Consider the following 19,706-nt stretch of genomic DNA (forward strand, 5'->3'; position numbering starts at 1 on the left):
CATTCAAATTTGTGGCTTACTGCATATATCCTTCGACCTGGCTAGTTCGTCTGAAGAGAGAGCCGAGGTGACGGAGACAAAGAAGAAGCTTACTTGGATTGATTCTTGAGGAGTGCACTTGTTGACATCATTGTTCATGGGCTGAATTCTTGACATCAGACCCTGGAGGAATCTATTTCTCAAACAAAGAAGATATACTTCTGGAATGTGCTCTTACGTAGCCTTACGTCGCTAAAACTGTCGAATCTCCAGACTTGGCATGTTTGCACTTGGGACTCGTAACGGGATTACACAAATTACACAACCTTCGTCCCGAGGAAGGCAAGTGTTCGACCTGAGACAGCGTATCACATGTATGACTTGGACCTAGACAGCTGTATATCCAATTGTCCTGAGCCCGACGCATCGAACATCCTCTTAAACGGTTTATTTTTGCTTCATTTTTAGCTCAGGGCGGCGTAATCTTATTCTCCAACCGGCTCAACGGCTCCCAAAGATTTTCACATGTGGTTAAAAATAGTAACACATAATGTGGTGGACCCAAGGTACTGGAAGGCGTAGCCGGACTGTACTCAGTTGTACTGTACCTGCCGCCCTGTAAAATTACCAAGCCACCTGACGAACGCTGCGGCGATGGAAATCCATCAACATCATTAGGCATCTCCTTCACCCACCCCTTTTCCTGCGCTCCCTCTCTATCTGCACGGCTCGGCGTGACTTTTTTCGGCATCTGCATTGCTCAATCGCCGCCCGACCGGCTTGCTTCCGCTCATTTTCTCCGTCCTTGTCTCGCCGTAGCCTGCAGCTTGGCGCTTACCTGCCGCGCACCTCTCGCATTCCCCGGGGCGCACCCTCCACACGCTCCAGGCACGCTCGCTCTGACGATCTGACCCTCCGCTTCATGCGCCACGCCACTCAGTGTTGAGATTGAGCCTCAGACCGAGTTTGTTGTCTTTACATAGCCGGCTGATTGTTCGGTGCTGGTTTTCCCCGTTCGGTCAAGGCTCAGCTCTGGACTTGACAGAGACTCATCGGTTCGGTGAGAGCTGCGCCATCTCAATCAGTTTCCCAATTTGCATCGGTTCCTGCATCGAGATTTAGCGATCGTCCACCTTTCACTTCTCGCCTGAAACCGAGCTCTAGGCCCTGGTACCTGCATTTCTCTGATTGACGCCCAATCGCTTGCCCGTCGGTTGCCGTCACAATGCCTGGTTTCTCGGATTCATTCTGGACTCCTGACTATGCCACGGGCCTCGGGGTGCTGTACGGGAAGTTGCAGCAGGGAGTCGTGGAGAACAGGCAGATCCTGACCATCGCTTCTATGCGGGCAGATGCGGAGGAGCAGTATGGATTCCGCATGGGCGATATTGCGCCGAGTGTCGACCGGATGTCTGCCGCGGGTTTCGGCAAGGATGACGGTGCGAGTGTTAGGAAGGTAGGTTTGCCGCTGAGCAGTCAGCTAGATCCAGGACCACGCTGACGTTGCATTTCGCCTATTTCTACAGGCATACGAAGGTGTTCGCACAGAGATGATCGAGGCCGCCCGCAACCACCAGAAAATCGCCAGCAACATCCGAGAACTCGTTGTGGCTCCCTTCCGACGCTGGAGCGACCAACACGAATACCGTGTCCAGACCTCCCACGATAACCTCCAGTCGCGGATTAAGGAGCACACCAAGCAGGTCGACCTGGTCAAAAAGCTGCGCAGCCAATACTTCAACAAGTGTCGTGTGGTCGAAGATTTGGAAGAGGAGAACAAACTCGCCTTCCAAGATCCTGATAACAGCCCGAAACTCAAACCCACGCCCAAAATTGTTCTTCCAACTCCCGAGGAAGAGCCCGAGGAGGATCCGTATGAGATCGGAGATCGAATCTACCCTCCAGAGGAGATCAAGAGGCTCCTGCTTCACATGCTAGACAATATTAGGCTCGGTGATGCGAAGGTTGCTATCATCGGTACCTATCAGAACACCTCCTCTGGTGCAGAGATTGTGGAGTATATCCAGAATAACATGAATGCGACCACCCTCGCCCAGGCGGAGAGGATTGGCCAAGATCTAGCGGACAATGGATTCCTCCGCTTGATTGGAAACATGGGCAACACCTTCGCCAACAGCTCGAAGATGCATTATCAGTGGCGCCCCAAGGTGTTCCAAATCACCGGAATCCCGGAGAAAAAGAAGCCTCTGATGCGCGTTACTTCGGTGGCCTCCAGCGAAGACGGCAGTGTTGCTGAGTCCCCCATCTCGTCAGTCCAGGAAATGCTAGCTGGCTGGAATCCTCTCAACAATCCTCATCCGAATGAGAGCCCCGCCGAGAAGCTGCGGAGAGAGGCTTACGAGGCCGATGAGCGATACAAGGCCGCCATCCGCAAACTGGACCAGATCCGCTGCCGTCTCCAGGAGGAGGTTATCGACAACTTGCGCTTCATGGAGCAATGCGAGCTTGATCGCCTCAAGGCCATCAAGGCTGTGGTGCTCGACTTCTCTGGTGCCATCAGCAATGTCATTCCCAACCTGCAAAGTACTGTCGATAATATGATGCTGTACCAGGAGACGATCCAGCCTCTAGGAGACCTGCGATATCTCCTCGAAAACTACCGCACTGGTGGCTTTGTTCCTCGCGTGCAGGCATACGAGAACTACTATGGCTCCGTTGAAGAGCAAAACTTCGGTGTCGATCTCGAAGCCAGGGCTCGCGTTGACCGTAAGCGTGTGCCGATCTTGGTCACAACCATTTTGACTTATTTGGACAACACATACCCCGATCTCGAGGGTGACGAAGCCCGGCGTGCCATCTGGCTTCACAATCCCCCGCTTACTCAGGCGCACCAATTGCGTAACGCCTTGAATAACAGCAAGGTGGATTATCGCGAAGTCCTCCCGAAGTTTGAGATACCCATTGTTGCCAGCGTTTTAAAATTGTACCTTCTTGAATTGCCAGGTTTGTTTTCACTTCTGATGTCCATCTCTCGATTTTCATGCTTACTGACTGTCATAGACTCCCTCGTTTCTTCGCAAGTCTACGAAATCGTCAAAACGATTTACTCGACCACCGCTCACGAGACCACGGAAGAGGGACGGATCAAGGTCCTGCAGAGCACGCTTGGACAGCTCCGTCTCGTCAACATTGCTACGCTTGACGCCGTCATGACCCATTTCACACGCCTGGTTGACTTGACTTCAGCCGACGAGCAATACATTGCTACCCTGGCGCAGATTCTGTCTCCCTGTGTTCTTCGACCTCGCACCGAGAGCAGTCTCACGATGGATGAGCGTCACAGCTACCGGTTGATCCGTGATTTGTTCGCCCACAAGGATGCTATCTTTGGTGAGCTGAAGCGCCAGTCGAGCGCCCTAGGTATTTCTTCTACCTCTAGCCGTCCCCGTGCCATCAGCACAGACGAGAGCAACCGCCGGGCAGCCATGGAGGCTCGTCAACGCGCGATTGTCAACCGTAGCCGGGCTACCAGCCCTGCACCTGGCGCGCGGCACCGTCGTGATCGCTCCAGTGGTGCGTCGGCGTCGACCCGGTTCCCCATCAATGTGACCAGCCCGCGGACCACCGTCCGGGCTCATGCCAGCCTGGATGTCCCCCCCAAGAGTGATTCCCCCGCTCCTGCTGAACATTCTTCAATGGTGAACACTCAAGCTGTGGAGGCTACCACCAATGGCACCTCCACCGACTCCCCGGTCTCTGCAGCTGCCAGCGTTTCCTCGGGCACCTCAAGCCCTCCTCTGCCTGAGTCTGGCTCGGACGGCTCGCCGACTCCGACACCGACTCCTGCTCCCACATCCAGTGAGTTCGACAGGCGCAGCTCTATCCCTCGCTCCGCCGGTGCCCGGTATTCCCGCAAACCCGGTCTCGGCAGCATCTCCAGCTTCCCCACCGGCGCTGCAGTGGGTGCCTCCGAGTCGGATAGCAAGCGGAGCAGCATCGCCGAGAGCGAGCCTAAGGGCGTGACGCTGGAGGACAAGCCTATGGATGACTAAAAATTGGCTACGTCGTGACGTTTTCTCATGGATATCCCGAAAGTCCTTGTATAGACCGAAAACACGCCACAGCATGACCTTTTGGGTATATCCTCTCTAACTATTGTGTTTTTCTCATATTCCTTTTTCTCGAGCGTCATGTCCGCATGGCATGCATGAATTCATACCCCTTCGTCGCCTTGCGTCATCTGCATGTGCACAAGTCGTCAATTCCCCCTTATTGCCTGGGTTCTTTGCCCGTTCATGTTTCTATGCCTCTTTTGCCACCGCGTGTTTATTTTTTCTTCTTGGTTATGTAGCCATGTATGTATACTCGATTCTTTCTCCTGTCTATGTACAAATTTTAAGAGCACTCAGTTTACCATGTGATCCTTAAAGGCAGTATGCCATGTCCACTTCAGGCACCCGTTTCCTAAAGAGGTAGTCTGTATGCTCACTTTGTTGAAGTAGCCTTGCCAGTTGGTAAGAGTCGGTTTACGCGTCCTCTCACTTTTGCCCCAGCGTATCTCTTTCAACCCCAGATATCCTTGAATATCTGGACGCGTTTGTTCACTCTTTCATCCCTTCAAATCGATACCAACAAAGCACATTCTAGGTTCCTCGATATCAGCATGGCATTCACTGCATCCATTACGGGCATCGACAACCAAAGGATCCTCGAAGTGGCCGCTACCTGCCGCGCAGATGGATCCATACCGTCATTCACTGCTGAAGCGGGCCCTCTCCCCTACATCGGAAATCACTACACCATCTACCCAGTGCAGTATCCCGACGGGACCAGGGTTGCAGTCCGGGTGCCGATCGACATCTACTCGCGAGACACATTGCAAACTATGCTCGCCCTGATGAAAGCGGAAGCCAACACTCTGAACCTTCTTGCCAGATGCAAATTTGCCTGGTCGCCGCGCGTGCTTTACTACACGACCACGTTTGACAACCCCTTGGGCCGGCCGTATATGGTTTGCACCTGGATCGATGGAAAGCAACTGGAATGGAGCGAGACCTTCCCTGCCGAGAGTGAAAATCGTCAAAAGATCCTGGCGCAAGTTGCGAGGATCATGTTCGATCTGGTGGTCTGCACGCAGAAAAGTGGTATGTGTGAGAAGTCTGATTTGTTGTAAGGTGCTGTTTGCTAATGTGGCACTCAGGTCAACGAACGACGGCCGAATCCTTCATGATGTTCTTTATTGATTACAAGATGATCGGCGCGATCAGAGGGCAACTAGATGGGATTGACCCGCTGTCATGCCTGGTGCTGCGTTTGCTTGCGCGCAGAGTGACAGAGGGGAAGTGCAGCAGTTCGACCTTCGCTCATTCGCACGAATATCTGACCAGTCAGAATATTATCGTTGACAACAACTACAACGTCAAAGGGTGTGTTCTGCATGATTATCTTCCTGCTACTCCTTTGGCAGCTTACGAGTTCATAGTTTTGTCGACTGGGGCTTCGCCCGCACTCTCCCCATCCGCTTTACCTTACGCTTCCCTCGCTTTCTCTCCATCCGAGCCAAAAGCTTCCCTCCAGACATGCCTCGAGATCTCTGCGGGTACAGCAAAGCCTTCCTGCAAGTGTCACCGGCCCACAAAGCCGACAGAGAGTTCTTCATCTCCCGTATTCAATACGAATTCGCCACTCGAGCGACCAAGGCTTCCATCGGTCAGCTCTCACCACTGGGATGGGAAATGATGTGCTGGGACCTGCAGGATGTGGATTGGAAGCACTTGGTATACGATGCGGCCACCGGCATGGCGACTCACCTATGGATGTCGAAGAGACAGTTTCTGGTCGCTGGTATGTCGGCATGCAAGACTGGTTCTGTGTCAGAGATTGTTACGGCAGATGCTCTGTATCAAGAAATCTGGGCTTTCTTCACGCGAAATCAGAGTAAGACGACGCATTCGGATACTCAACAGAGGACTGTCTTCTTGCTGCAATCCGCTATTGCAGAGCGTTTGCCCTGGACTCTCATCAAGATGATGTTGGAGAACGCATTTAGTGTGGATCAGAGATTAACCGGTGGTGAGAGCTCTTCGGTACCTTAGCTGTTTCCCTTCAAGTCGCCGTTTTTTTTCGAAATGGGCATGAATATGTACTTATGTGGGGCCCATGTGTTCTTTCGAAGTTCCTTGCGGCCAGTCAATATCTGTAGGATAGCCCTACGCAAACAACTACAGTAATCTAAAAAAGCATGCTCCACTCTATCCCTTTTATTTGTTCGATCTATTCTCCATGAGCACTTCATGCGTGCCGATTTAGATCAAAATAAGGGAGGACAAGGATCAGGAGTTGGTCGCACAAGACCGGAATCAGAAGGATCGTCCCGCTCGTAAGTCATTTCTTACAGACGATTTGAACATCTGTCATGGAAAAGAGGGCATCAGATTGTTCAGACCACTTTCTCCAACCCAAAGGAAGCGTATCTCTTTGGTCTTGAGATATGAGTCCTTCTTTGATTCCTTTGTCAAGCGAAGAACCTTGTTCCAGACGTTGAGCCATGGTCTCACCCCACCATCTGGCCTCCTCGGGACTTGTATAGTAAACCGCCGCCGCAGAAGCTTCGATATCTGCTGCTTTGAACCCGGCAGACTCAGCCCACGACCGAGCCATTCCGCCGTACGGCGACGTTCGCTTCAAAGCAGTCAGACCCTCCACCAATTTCATGGCTTCCAGTACCTCGGGAACCGGGGGATGAATGACAGCGCTCCTCCAATCGCATTCTCTGGCACAGACTAAGCCTCCCGGCTTGCAAACGCGTCTCATTTCCTTCAAGCCTTCCACAGCGCCAACCCGAGGGGTTTCGTTCGGCAGATGAATTAAAACTTGGTGCGCACAGACAATGTCGAACGTCTCGTCTTCGAAGGGAAGATTCAGAACATCGGCCACTTTGAAGGACGCGTTTTTAACTTGTCGTTTCTGAGTGAGATTTTGGGCGGAGTCGATCGCAGTAATGCTGCAGTCTATGCCGGTAATAGTCCCTTGGGGAACCAGTGCGGCCAAGTCAAGTGTGATAGAGCCTGGTCCGCAACCAATGTCGAGAATGTTCATATCGGGTTTGATTCTCGGGACGAAATAGGCGGATGTGTTCGCTGCCGTCCGGACAGAATATGTTTGCAGCATAGAGGAGGAGTAGGTGTCGCTTGGCATTTTGTGGATGTCCAGGTGTGCGAGTAGGGGAGAGGACGAATTCGAGAATAGAGCAAATCTGCTTAGATGTCCGATCACCGTTTATTTATTGGGGACTAAACCGAGGTGGAAACGAAAGCGGGCCGGAACCGGGCCGTTAATGGCTATCAAGCCTTCGAGCGCACGACGCATTCCGAGTACGAACAGAGAAACTATATACAGGATTCATTAGGGGCCTCGTTTTCAAAATCATCTATACCAAATTCAATCTTACTCGTGAAAAGCAACCTAATGAATACCAAACATCTCTTCAGTCAAATTACGCCTCGCCATTGGTGTCGGGATGCATCACAACCCTTCCATCCGGCTGCAGATCCCCAACATGATCCATCGGTGCTCTCGCCCTAATATACGGGTCTAACTTCCAGTAATTCTGCCGGAATTCTTCAACAACACCATTGCGCCGTGACTTCAGCTCCCCTGCCTTTGCTTTATCTTGTTTGCCTTCTGAGAAACTGGTGGCAGAAATCCAGGCAGCGGTGGCAGCGAGCATTCGCAGGCCGATGATCATACGATCGTACATGAGAGAGTCGCGTGATTCCGTATCCGTCATCTCATTTTCAGAGGTGGGTTGCAGGTTACTAGCACGAGAAACAAATGCACAATGCAAAATTCTCCGATTTTTTGGCTGCAGCGCGGCACCATGTTCATTTGCAGTCAATCGGTCCAGTTCTGGGAACATCTAAAGAATATAAGGCCCTACATCTGCATTTCTTGTCTCCCAAAAAGCCTGGCCCTTCAAAGTTTCAATGGCTAAGTGCGTTTTCAAGCACTTTCACAACTTCGACTTTGTCGAGCAACTTGGCACACTCCAATGCAGTGCGACCATTTGCGTCTTTTATGCTCAGGTCTATCCCTTCACGAACCAAAAAGCTAACAACTTCAACATTTCCAAGCTCCGCCGCCTTGCGTAAAATAGTACCAAGTCCCATAAAGAAGTAAAGCCTCCAAGAAGGATAATGATTCTGATACATCGTAGTATTGAGCGAAGCACCTTCACTGAGAAGGAGCTGCAAAACTTCGATGATTTCCGATTTCCGTTCGAGCGCGTGAAAAAGAAGCTGGCCTTGATGGACATGGCCTCCGCGGCCCAGCAAGAGTTTAATGTTTGAGATAGGGGCATAATTGACAGCGTAAGAAAGTGGAGTCAAATCGATCTCACATCTCTGATTCGGATTCGCTCCACGATCTAGTAGCCAGATCATCATGTCCTGGTCCTGGGTCACGAAACTAGACATGATTTAGCTGTATTCAATCGCAATTTGTAGGAGTTCTTATATTTACCTAAGTAACGGCGGTTGAGCTTCACTTATTGGATTGTTGATATCCCAGCCTTTTTCGAAAAACATTTCAAGAACCTTCTTCGCCTTCGACTTTGTTGCTTCGAAGGCGTAATCAGGGGCTAGGGGTAGTCCATGGGAAAGAAGCTCTATGGTGAATTGTGTATCATCCTGCCTGATCGCATCAATCATAATTGTATCTAAGTCATGTATGTCGAAGCGGACGTCCGAGCGAAGCGAGTCTAGCACATCTTGGAACTTTTCGATGTGCTTCTCAGCGTAGACGGAACGTAGATTCTCGATGATCTCAATGGGCGAGCGAATTGGAACTTGAGGTAATTGCGCGAAAGCAGGAGGAGATCCATTCGACGGAGAATGGACTTCTATAGCGAATGGAGATGGTAGAAGGGTAAAATAGAACCGATGCAGCTCACTGGTTGTTGTTGCAAAAGATAAAGTTGAGACCGTGGATGGGCGGGGGCTGGTCTTTAAATCCGTATCCTTGGTATCACGGGAGCTTGCGACCCTTCGGATCATCACTGCCTGTATGGATATCCGGGGTTTCAATGCATTGATGATAGGTCTGGCCTGGTTCCTTCAGCTGAAAGCGAAACATCCCAAACAGCCCGCAACAGCACATCGGAACTCGGCTTTCGCAAAATCCTTTCCAATGCACGCGCGTGGCCCATGAAGGAACTTAATCTGCGCAAAGTTAGTAGACGCACCGCCATGCTTGTTTAGAATCTGTCTTTCAATCTTCTCGTCGATATCAATCCATCGCTCGGGGAGGAATTGATCCGCGGTCTCACCCCAGAATTCTGGGTTACGGTTAATGGCCTGCGGGCATAGTGCGATGGTTGTACCCTTGGGGCTTGTTTTCCCTGCGATGGTAGTTTCGCGGATAGCCTCGCGGCCAGTCATAGGGACCGTCGGGTACAAGCGCAGAACCTCTTGGCAGACACCATTCAGGTATGGCATTCCCTCCAGGTCCTGCCACGATACAGACGCATCCAGGGAGGGTATAGTTGCACGGATCTCGGCGTGCAGCTGTTCTTGAATATCCGGCTCAATACACAGGTGGTAGCAGCACCAGGTGAGGGCACCAGCAGTCTTTCATGCGCTATCTTCCATTAGCCTTGTTTCCCGTATAGCGACCGGGGATGGGCGAGATTTGAAAAAACAGGGGATGAATCAAATCGGGAAGAAGCATACCCCAGCCGCAAGGAAGGTGAGCATTTGATCCACCAACTCGCTATCGCTGAACTCTCCGCCTCGCATCATGGTGCCCAAATATCGCCTTCAACAACTTCCTGCTGGGTATTCTCTCATGTGATCCGCTCTCGTTTCTCACGAAGTATGTCGTGAAAGAGATTTCGGAGATACTCGACCTTTTGCGGTAGCACAATATTTGCATTGCACGGAATGCGCTTCACAAACCATTGCGGCAGGATTATGGAGACAGCAAACAGTAGCAACCAATCCGCAGACGGCTGAGAATGGCGTTGAAGTTTTGGGAGACAGGGTCGTTCTCGTTTTCCAGCCACTGGAAGTCGCGGCCAATCGCGGCAGGTCCAATAATACAAAATGCCAGCCGACTAGATAACAATCCCATTAGGTTTCTGTTAGAACTAGAGGAAGCTTTGTATGTACTTGGCCCATCCCTGGATTTCCACGAAGCCGGAAGGCTGGCCCTGCTTTCTGCCAGGCTCAGGATGAAGATGGATTTCCCGTTGCAGCTGCCGAAGGAGGTGCTGTGTTTTCGACCACATCAGCGGATACGTAGCGCGAATATTCTTAATTGTGAAAGCTGGCGTAACAGCTTTGCGGGCCGCGCGATGAGCATCGCCCTCAGACAGGATAAGCCCATATCCGAGACCACGCGCCAGGAACTCGCGCCCGCCTGGGGGCTTGACAAAGTCATAACTGTTCGTGTGCAAGACATCCATAAGCGCTTTGTGGTTGGTAGCGACCACAAAGCTATAATTCAAGGCTTCGCGGAAGTGAATCAATCCTTCGTTTGGAATTCGTCGTAGCCAGTCCACCATTATGCTTCCACGGGGTTGGCGTAGGAAGACTTTTGCTCCGACCAGGGGTCCCTAACGGACAATTTATCAGCATAGTCCTTCTATTAACTCTGAGAGGGAGAATACATGAACTGTTGGTAAGTGCCGAAGAGGATTGACGAACAAGGGCCATATGAAACCGTTCCATATTGCCATAACAAAACAAAGTTAACTGCAAGGGCATAGAGAAATATAGTGGCAGGCCGTTCTGTGGTCATACGGGAGACAACAACTAAGCCCGTTTCAACAACAGTAGACGGAATAAGAAGAATGAGACGCTCTCGGGCAGTAGACATGTTACATTCCTGTACCGGGTCAGGTCTTGGTGCTAGATAGAGGGCCTAGGCCATTCTCCGACTCACGATATATATACATGATGGAAGTTCTATTTACTAGTCTGACTCACATGTTATTGTAACAATCATGTTACTCATAGATGCTAGACGGAACACATTTTGTTCCGTCTCCTCAAACTTTTATTACTCATATTTCGATGCCACTGGTCGTAATCCGTCTGGGGTTCACATGAAGGACGCTAGCGTGGTCGATCGACAAAAATGCGGGGAACGTCGTTAGCGCATCCTAGCAGTTTCTGTCTCTGTAAATATACGAATATGCTTTCGAAGATGTCATAGACTAGAAAATCCAAAGAATTACGAGGCGAAAATCACATGCCGAGGTCGGCTATCGCCAGTACTTGGAGCTTACCATCTTGGGCATGCAGGGCGAGCAAACCAGGCATTCACCATTTGGCGAATGGACTTCCCAATGCAGGAAAACCGGAGCATCTAGGACTCAACGCTAAACAACGGCATAAAGAATTCCAGTGCTTTGTTATACGGGAACTAGGCGGATTTCCTCGTGATAATTCTAACAGCGTATAATTAGGTATGTTGCATGGCTCACCATTAGGCTAGACCTATTACGATCTGACTAACAGGGCAGTGAGCATCATTTGACGGCGTAGCATTATGTTTCTGGTATCAGCCTGAACACAGTACCTACTTTAATGCAATACTTGAGATACAGATTGCCCTGAGTCATTGTAGACAAATCTTGACTAAAGTAACGTAATTGGATTTGACTAGGCCTCTACATTGACAAAGAAGAAGCCTCCACATAAGAAATCCGCAGATTGAAATCCGGTAGCCAGACCGGAATTCCCGACGCAGGAAACAGCCAAGACTTTCAATGAATAATGACCATGTACGTGATGAAAGACAAGGGTAAATGCAAATTCCAGCACAACTGCCACGGCGCCTGAAAAGAAACACGTAAAGCGACATCAAGTCATAAGTCAGAGAAACAGGACAAGGAAATGGTTCAGCCCAGGAGGAGCTGGATGATCATAAAGGATTAGGTTGAAGCCGCACCAGGACTTCTTCTAGAAAAGCGTCAAGCACTGCATCGACGCCTCCCTCCATTTGCACTGGGGCTTCCGAATCCCAGCGATGAAGGTTGGCGAAGGACTTTGCTATATCATCTGCCAGCTGCTCCATACCGCGATGAATGTGGACACTGCGTTCCCAGTTTTTCTCCTCCTCGGCTGTGGGCTGGCTATCGCTCGGGTTTTGGTTTCGCCCGGGCTCAAGGCGGGCTAGGTGGCGACCGCGTCGGTTCATGGCTGCCCGAAGAGCGGGGACGATGATGGAGCCATAAGCAGTCGCTCGTTCGTTCTCAGCTGGAGCCTTCGGGGGGTTAGGAGGCTGCTTCGGATGATCATTTACGCGAGGAAGTTGGGTCGCAGTATGCTTCCTTGCATACCGCTCATCCTGCCTGCCTGGTGCGAGCTTGGATTTTAGCCCAGACACAGGTTTCACACCTGGGGATGCCTCGGGCTGTTGCTGCAGGCTCGCTTGAGACGACGGTCTGTAGAGTGCTGGGCTAGCTGGGGCATTGGGAAGGGGGCGTTGAAGAGGAGCGGGCTTTCTAGCAACCTGGATGGTAGGAGACCGAGGTTGCTCTGGTGCGATATTATTGGGGGACTGTACAGGTCTCGCAGACCGTGACCCAGCTGCAAAGGGAGATTGCTTATGTGGTACAGGATCAGGGCCCAGGTTACTTGCGTAATCCAGCATTGCCTTTGTGTATCGCTCATTGTAGCTCCTGCCAGGAGAATCTTCTCTGGGTGTGTTGGACGTCGGAACAGGACGATGATTGCGTGGAGAAGCCGCTGGCTGTGCAGAACACTTGCTCTTCAAAGGAGAAGATGGTGCAGAGGGCGGAAGGGGAGTTTCCGATGGAGAGAGTTCAACAGCGGGGTTGGCTGGCTTAGCCTGCTGCATTACTGGACGAGATCCAGGCATATTTTTGGCAGTCTCATCACCCAAATCCCACTCATCTGTCTCTGTAGTGCGCGAATTGATGTTCGAGTCATTCAGTGGTCGTAAAGGTGGACCAGGATCTCGTCCAGCGGGACGTACGGTGCCAAAGTCCCAAAGATCTTCGTGCGCTTCGGTTTTCTCGTAAACCGGTTCACCAATCTCATCGTAGTCGTCTTGGTCATCTTCCTGGCCGCGATGAGTCGCTTGCCAGCGCTCTGCGCGTTCGATAAGCTCTGTCAGGTATGTAGTTCTTTTAGCACGTTTGACGAATGGATGCTCGAGCAACTCCTTGGCGGAAGGACGCTCCTTTGGATCCCGACGCAGGCACAGCTCCACAAACTGCTTGAAAGGCTTGGTGAAATTGCCATTGAGAGTGGGAGGAGGGTTCTTAGGGATCAAGAATAACACCTTCATTGGATGGATGTCTGCATATGGAGGGTCTCCACATGCCAATTCGATGGCAGTAATTCCCAAAGACCAGACATCTGCCTTATAATCGTAGCCCGACTGTTTGATGACCTCAGGGGCCATCCAGAAAGGCGTTCCGACGAATGTGTTCTTCTTGGTCATGGTCGCAGAGAGTTGTCCCGAAACACCAAAGTCAGCTAGTTTGACCTGCCCGCTTGCGCTAAGAAGAATGTTTGCAGCTGTCAAATTGTCAGTTTCTACTGTATTTGCATAGTTCAAGAAGGCGACTACCCTTGATATCCCGGTGCAGCTTATGGTCACTGTGCAGGTAGTCCAATCCTCGCAAAAGCTCCCGTAAGATGATTGCAATGTATTCTTCGGCAATCACTCCAGCACGTAGAAGGCCATGGCAACTGCCGCCAGAGCAGAATTCCATGATGATCCATAGATGAGAGCCTTTCAAATATGATCCGTGGTACTTGGTCACGTATGGAGATTTCAGTTCGGACAGGATCGCGATCTCCTGAATGATGTCGTCCACCTCGTCTTCGGCATTTTCGACATCAATAATCTTGATCGCGACTGATTCTCCAGTCCTTCTATCAACTCTAATTCATGCACTATCGGTTAGCGACTCCCTTAAGACGCAGAGTTGGGACTTCTATTACTTACCCTTTGTAGACCTTGCCGAAGCTTCCACCACCTAGGAGGACAGTATAGTCAGCAATTGCTGCGGATGCTCATTTCACAATAAATAACAATTCGATCCTCACCAATACATGATTGCTTGGTGTAAATGCTCTCGGGGTCGATAGGGGCCGGCATCTTGGCAGCTTATCGGGTTTGAGATGGAGACCCAAACTGACGGAACACTAGAGGAACTGAACTAGATGTCGGTAACTGGACTTGAGTAAATAATGTATTTCATTCGATCACTCTTCCGCGATGGATAAATCTGTTGCAGATGAGGGGCTTAAGCTTGTAGGCGGGAATGGGATCGCACGTACTGCGGAACAAGACCGAAATGAGGGACGCGCGACGGGGGGCGAATGCCGGGGCAAATATAGATAAAGTGCGGACACGAGGATGGTTTTCATCCGTCAAATTATCTTCTGGACTTATTCAACAGATCAGCAAGCCTGCAAGGCGATGTGCGTCAAATTGGTTGTTATGTGCAACTCACGGACAGATTGGCGAGACGTCAACAAAGAGAGAAAGAGACGTGAGGAGAGGCCACAACGGGGAAGCGCCTTGATATCCAACAGCATCCAAGGATCAGTCAAACAACATCATGAAGGCACTGTTATTAGGCAAAAAAGAATTCTACCAAATCCACGGGGAGGATTTAAGAAGGCGAAACACCCTTGCTTCTGTTTATCGACGCGGGGCCGATTCTGCCGGGCGGTGGGCCTTATCTGGGGCAGTGGGGTCGCCCTGGAAATACACCCCATCTACTATCAGGGACGAAGCGGATCATTGGCTTCATGCTTTACAGCTATACATTCTGGCTTCTAGATTCTTGGCTCGTAATAGTTGGATTCTAAGACCGGGAGATTATGACAAGATCAAGAGGTTCTAATAATTCGCTTCATATGCTTGGGCGTCGCCGTAAACGGGAGATCCAGTCCTTGCGGGTCCTTGCATGAAGCAAAGGGACTTGCGAGCACGCTCGGCTCCAGTGCATGGAAATGGAAGCTCACCGTTTGGTTGTCAATGCCTTGCAAAATCTGTGGTTTAATTTTCAGCAATGAGAACACCGAAGCAAGGAGCCCAATTAATCTTCCAGATAGCCGATCATGACCGTTCCGTTCTTCAGCCCTGCATCTTGAATGCTCGTAGCAAGGCTGTCTATTAGGTTTTGTCCCATGGCATTCAGCTCAAACTCCACACCAGCCTTGCCTTCCAAAGGGGGGTCGGCCTTGAGCCATTCGTAGATCCGTTGAACTGGATCAGACAGTGCAAAGCGCCGAATCACACGGCCAGATGGGTGACGGAACTGAATGCGGGTGGTAGTGGCGGGATTTGCCTCAGGCTCAGTGTGCGGTTGGTTGCTGGGGATGGAGGAGAATGGAGAGGCTTCCGCGGGTTGTTCTTCGGGCGGCTCTGTTCCACCCATGGGCTCATCTTCGACATCGTTTGCCCGGCCCTTGCCCTTGACATCCTCCATACTGCGGGTCAGGTCGTCAGGATCTTCAAGCTTCTGTCCAGGCACCAGCCCTCCTCCGAGGCTATTGTTGATGGCCATCTCCATCATCTCCTCCTCCGTCATGGCTTCCACGTGCTTATCCTTCTTCTCGGACTTGCGCTTCGCGACAGGGTTGCGCACATTATGGTTCAGACTATAACGATCCAGGAACTCGTGAAGCTGCATCAGGAATTCTGCGGGTTTGATCACAGGCGGACCAGACCAGACCTTCATTTGTTCACCGGTGCGAGGGTCGACAATGGCAATATGGGGGTAATTGTCGGAGACGTCGCTAGCTTGGAAGTAATATTGGAGGTATGGCGCAGCCTTCGGATCATCCTTCGAGAATTGCAGGAATACGAAGTGTTCCCGGATTGTTTCCTGGACAGTCTTGTCTTTCCAGAGATCACGGTTCAATACTTGACAATCGAAGACCGAAGAGTCTTGGACGTTGACCAGTAGCCACTTCTCATTGTCACGCCCCTCTTCACGGGCCACATCCCACGGCACTCTGGTCATGATTTCAAACGGAGGGCGATACATCTCGGCGAGCATATTGGACTTGGAAGATGCCTCCGACGCGCCTCCAGTTGCCCTCGATAGTCGTTCCTGGTGTGTCTCTTCCGAGTCGCCAGCCCATATTGATGGCGCAGATCTCTGGTTGAAGATGCCAGCACGGCCTAGTAAAAGTCATGTCAGTCTTAGATCAGTGCTCCACAATTTTTGTCTCCAACTAACCATGACCACCTCGTTGGCGAGCACGCAACTGGCTCAGAATATTGGTGTGCATATCGTCGTCGTCGTCGTCGCCGAAATCGAGATCCGGCCCCACTAGCGTCTCGGTCGTACGCGCCATGGGTGCCCGCACGCCCTCGTCATCGTTGCCGCCACCACCAACACCAGCACCACCAGTGTCACCAGCACCACCCCCGTACATCTCCTCCTGCAGGCGACGGGCCAGAGCGGCGTCATCTTCAAATGTTGATGCTCCAGCGGCTTGTGTGGACGGCTGGGCACGGGCGGAAGAATTGTCGTCATCAGAATCTGAGTCGATATGGACTACACCCGACTCGTCCTCGAAGCGAGTGCGGTGCGGTGGTTGGGGGGTTCCTCGGTCAATGGAGCGCCTCCATTTTCGAAATATAGCTGCATCGACTGCTCGATGTCGAAATCGGCAAGCTGCAGGTACTGTGTCGCCAGCTCGGGCGTCGCACCGGTGATTTCGGAGAACTGAGCCACCAAATCACCCTCCATGGTGGGCAGAGAGCGTAACAGAGGTTGAAGGCTGAAGTGGTGTAGATCAAAGGCGAAAATAAGGGTAAAGGAAGAGGTGGGTATCTCGCAAGGTTCTAAAATGCAATTCACCTGGTTGAAGTAGAAGTGTGGGGAGCAGCCTGAGGTGCAAACAGCTGCAAACCGAGGATCAACACGGCGAGTACCCCGCGCAGCCGATGTCAGAATAAGATAACATCAAGAAGAGGAGTAGAGGATAATTCAGAGTCCGGAGTCTTGGCTCGCTGTCGCTCGTATAGACAACCGAACGACGATCAGCTGCCAGCAGTGACGCAAATGCCACTGCGGTGAGCGACAAAGCCCCGAGACGCAACTCTGCACTTTTGGCTCTAGCAGGTCGCCGTAGCTGATCTTACTGCTTGGGGCATGCGACGCGTCGCGCTACGCGCCCAAAGGCTCCCGCGCGGATGTGGACCAGCGGGCCTCTCCAGGAAAGCGCTTTCTCCTCAGCTCCTGCAACTTTTCGTGTTTGAGACAACATTTACCATGGCAGCCACGGTCCTGGGAAAGCGCACTCGCAGTGCAGCAGAGCCAGAAGGTAGGCGTCCCTTCGTGTTCCTGCCTCCTGTGGTTTCCGATCAATGATCAATTCTAACCGGGCTCGTGTCCAGCACTCCCAGTACGCACTGCAAGCAAGCGCCGCACCGTTGCACCCCGTGCCCGCCGTGAGGATGCTGCTCCCAAGTCGATTCCTCGTACTCGCTCGCGCGCGAAGATCGCGGAGCCTTTGCCCGACCAGGAGAATGGCGATGTCAAACAGATCTCGGAAAAAACGCTTTCCAAGCACGCCGTCCATGAGAAGCAGGGTGGGTCACCGTCCAAGATTAACTTGCATTTCCGCACCTCGAAGCTAGTGGAGGGTAAGCTGAGAGAACCGGAAGGACTGTGTGGCCAGAAATGTGGGCTAACAGACTGTCTACCAGAGGAAACCCCCGTCCCAGTTGAATTCAAGACCCCGCAGAAATCCCGATTCCGAGATGCATTGCAACATTCACCCGTTACGCCTCGGCATCGTGTACAAGTAGGGGCGAAGGCAGCAACTCCCCGCACTCCTCGACACGCCGATCTTCTGCCTACTCCCCGTCAAAGCGCCACCCCGACCACCGCACATTCTGTCTACTCACATGCGCGACAGCTCTTTGCTCGTGGAGCCAACTCTGGACGACTTGTGGGCCGCGACTCGGAACGACAGAAGGTAGCCACTTTCATTGAAGATTGTGTGAGGTCCCAAAAAGGCGGTTGTCTATACATCAGCGGACCGCCGGGCACTGGCAAGAGTGCAATGGTCAATGAAGTGTGTCAAGATATGGACTTGTCCAATGCTAAGGTCTCCCATGTGAATTGTGTGAGCATGCGAAATGCACGCGACGTCTACAGCAAGCTCATCCAAGATTTTGATGATGACTCAGATGTTTTCAAGAAGAGCGAGGCAGACAGACTGAAAGCGATGTTTATTCCTCCCAAGCCAAACGGCCTCTTCTTGGTTTCCCTGGATGAAATGGATCACTTACTTATGGGCGATTCGGGTGTACTCCAATCATTGTTCGAGTGGTCGCTGTCTAACCAGTCAACTCTCATCCTTATTGGCATCGCCAACGCTTTGGACTTGACCGACCGTTCCCTACCCCAACTAAAGGCAAAGAATCTGAGGCCGATTTTACTGCCGTTCTTGCCGTACAATGCGGCATCCATTGCCAACGTTATTACCAACCGTCTTCGGTCGCTGATTCCTGAGGGCATGGATAACGATCCCAAGTTTGTTCCTTTCTTGCAACCCGCTGCTATTCAGCTTTGTGCAAAAAAGGTTGCGTCGCAGACCGGTGATCTCCGAAAAGCCTTTGAACTGATCAAGCGCGCAATTGATGTTATTGAGCAAGAAACTCAGCAAAAGCTAGAGAAACAAGCGGCAGAATCGGACAATCACTCGATACTCGCCGAGAACAAGAATCTCTCCTCGCAAGTAAAGGGAGCTCCCACTCCTCGGCCAACTACAATGTCAAGCTATACAGTGATGACAGCACCTCGTGCCAGCATTGCGCATATCGCTCGCATCACGACTTCGGCCTTCGGACAAGGCACCGTTCAAAGATTGAAGGGCTTGAATTTGCAGCAGAAAGCTGCCATATGTGCTTTGATTGCACTTGAGCGCAAGCGTCGGGAATTCGACGTCCCCAGCACACCCTCGAAGTCTCGGGGCTCCGCCCCCACAGTGAAGCAAGCATTCGACACATATTGTACACTTTGCCGCAATGACAACATTCTCCACCCCTTGACTTCCACCGAGTTCAAAGATGTCTTGAGTAATCTGGAAACTATGGGCCTTGTGGGCGAATATCAAGGCCGCGGTCGTGGTGGAACCGTTGCTGGTGGCTCTGATATTCGTCGCACGCCCTCCAAGTCGGGCAATGTCATCTCGACTCCCCAAAAGGGCATGGATGAGCAGGGCCTTCTTTGCTTTGTCTCCCAGTCAGAAATCGAAGGGCAGATTGCCGGTCCTGGCGAAGGTATCCTCAGACGACTTCTCCGAGGGGAAGGCCTATGATCTTGCAGTCCATGTCCATCACCCCCCCCCCCCAAATCCTGCATTATTGGAGTTCTTTTCAAACGCATTTTTAGCATGTACAACACCACCGTTCGCATATTCGGGGTCCAATTTACCCCATCATGTTTAGCGTCATTTTTATGACTTTCATTTGTTCATCCTGAACACTCTTTGTGCAATACCGTATCGTCGCTGAGCCAAAATCGCTCGTGTCTAAAGTGAAATCCAGCATTCATTAAAGCTTTAAAGATAATAAAACACGGGGATTCTAAAGATTGAAAACGTATCCAAGGCTTACTTTTTGAACTCCGTATTCCAGTTGCCTATTACTGATACCAATCAGAATGGGTTCATTTTGACACTCATTTTATTTGATCCCCATCTTCACTATTTCTTCGCATTCCTGTCCCATGACAGGACGGATCCCCAAGTACC

General features: G+C 51.4%; 10 protein-coding genes across 10 annotated transcripts; 4 read left to right on the forward strand and 6 right to left on the reverse strand.

Moving 5' to 3' along the window:
• Positions 1-1,204: 1,204 nt before the first annotated feature.
• On the forward strand, positions 1,205-3,992 carry N7482_005457 (GTPase-activating protein RGD2; the record flags this gene model as incomplete). Its single annotated transcript, XM_056687582.1, has 3 exons — positions 1,205-1,435; positions 1,506-2,943; positions 3,001-3,992. The coding sequence occupies 3 exons, from the start codon at positions 1,205-1,207 to the stop codon at positions 3,990-3,992; spliced, it is 2,661 nt and encodes an 886-aa protein (XP_056543137.1).
• A 611-nt stretch (positions 3,993-4,603) lies between these two features.
• N7482_005458 (uncharacterized protein) lies at positions 4,604-6,035 on the forward strand (the record flags this gene model as incomplete). Its single annotated transcript, XM_056687583.1, has 3 exons — positions 4,604-5,084; positions 5,141-5,366; positions 5,423-6,035. 3 exons carry the CDS (start codon positions 4,604-4,606, stop codon positions 6,033-6,035), a joined length of 1,320 nt encoding a protein of 439 aa, XP_056543138.1.
• Positions 6,036-6,324: 289 nt separating this feature from the next.
• Positions 6,325-7,137, reverse strand: N7482_005459 (class I SAM-dependent methyltransferase; the record flags this gene model as incomplete). The annotated part of the gene is made up of 1 exon (XM_056687584.1): positions 6,325-7,137. One exon carries the CDS (start codon positions 7,135-7,137, stop codon positions 6,325-6,327), a length of 813 nt encoding a protein of 270 aa, XP_056543139.1.
• A 298-nt stretch (positions 7,138-7,435) lies between these two features.
• Positions 7,436-7,729, reverse strand: N7482_005460 (uncharacterized protein; the record flags this gene model as incomplete). Its single annotated transcript, XM_056687585.1, has 1 exon — positions 7,436-7,729. The coding sequence occupies one exon, from the start codon at positions 7,727-7,729 to the stop codon at positions 7,436-7,438; it is 294 nt and encodes a 97-aa protein (XP_056543140.1).
• Positions 7,730-7,925: 196 nt separating this feature from the next.
• N7482_005461 (uncharacterized protein) lies at positions 7,926-8,288 on the forward strand (the record flags this gene model as incomplete). The annotated part of the gene is made up of 2 exons (XM_056687586.1): positions 7,926-8,086; positions 8,156-8,288. The coding sequence occupies 2 exons, from the start codon at positions 7,926-7,928 to the stop codon at positions 8,286-8,288; spliced, it is 294 nt and encodes a 97-aa protein (XP_056543141.1).
• Positions 8,289-9,053: 765 nt separating this feature from the next.
• N7482_005462 (uncharacterized protein) lies at positions 9,054-9,737 on the reverse strand (the record flags this gene model as incomplete). Its single annotated transcript, XM_056687587.1, has 2 exons — positions 9,054-9,566; positions 9,669-9,737. 2 exons carry the CDS (start codon positions 9,735-9,737, stop codon positions 9,054-9,056), a joined length of 582 nt encoding a protein of 193 aa, XP_056543142.1.
• A 44-nt stretch (positions 9,738-9,781) lies between these two features.
• N7482_005463 (uncharacterized protein) lies at positions 9,782-10,501 on the reverse strand (the record flags this gene model as incomplete). The annotated part of the gene is made up of 3 exons (XM_056687588.1): positions 9,782-9,946; positions 9,976-10,051; positions 10,107-10,501. 3 exons carry the CDS (start codon positions 10,499-10,501, stop codon positions 9,782-9,784), a joined length of 636 nt encoding a protein of 211 aa, XP_056543143.1.
• Positions 10,502-11,865: 1,364 nt separating this feature from the next.
• N7482_005464 (putative Ste20-like serine/threonine protein kinase) lies at positions 11,866-14,076 on the reverse strand (the record flags this gene model as incomplete). The annotated part of the gene is made up of 4 exons (XM_056687589.1): positions 11,866-13,490; positions 13,543-13,859; positions 13,924-13,954; positions 14,025-14,076. 4 exons carry the CDS (start codon positions 14,074-14,076, stop codon positions 11,866-11,868), a joined length of 2,025 nt encoding a protein of 674 aa, XP_056543144.1.
• Positions 14,077-15,025: 949 nt separating this feature from the next.
• On the reverse strand, positions 15,026-16,690 carry N7482_005465 (DNA-protein crosslink repair co-factor UBX5; the record flags this gene model as incomplete). The annotated part of the gene is given in 3 exon segments (XM_056687590.1): positions 15,026-16,116; positions 16,175-16,495; positions 16,507-16,690. The coding sequence occupies 3 exon segments, from the start codon at positions 16,688-16,690 to the stop codon at positions 15,026-15,028; spliced, it is 1,596 nt and encodes a 531-aa protein (XP_056543145.1).
• Positions 16,691-17,215: 525 nt separating this feature from the next.
• On the forward strand, positions 17,216-19,271 carry N7482_005466 (AAA family ATPase CDC6; the record flags this gene model as incomplete). The annotated part of the gene is made up of 2 exons (XM_056687591.1): positions 17,216-17,267; positions 17,341-19,271. The coding sequence occupies 2 exons, from the start codon at positions 17,216-17,218 to the stop codon at positions 19,269-19,271; spliced, it is 1,983 nt and encodes a 660-aa protein (XP_056543146.1).
• Between the last annotated feature and the right edge of the window lie 435 nt (positions 19,272-19,706).

The sequence above is a fragment of the Penicillium canariense genome, assembly GCF_028826845.1.
Source record: "Penicillium canariense strain IBT 26290 chromosome Unknown utg000003l_segment0_segment0, whole genome shotgun sequence".
In the NCBI taxonomy this organism is placed as follows: Eukaryota; Fungi; Ascomycota; class Eurotiomycetes; order Eurotiales; family Aspergillaceae; genus Penicillium; species Penicillium canariense.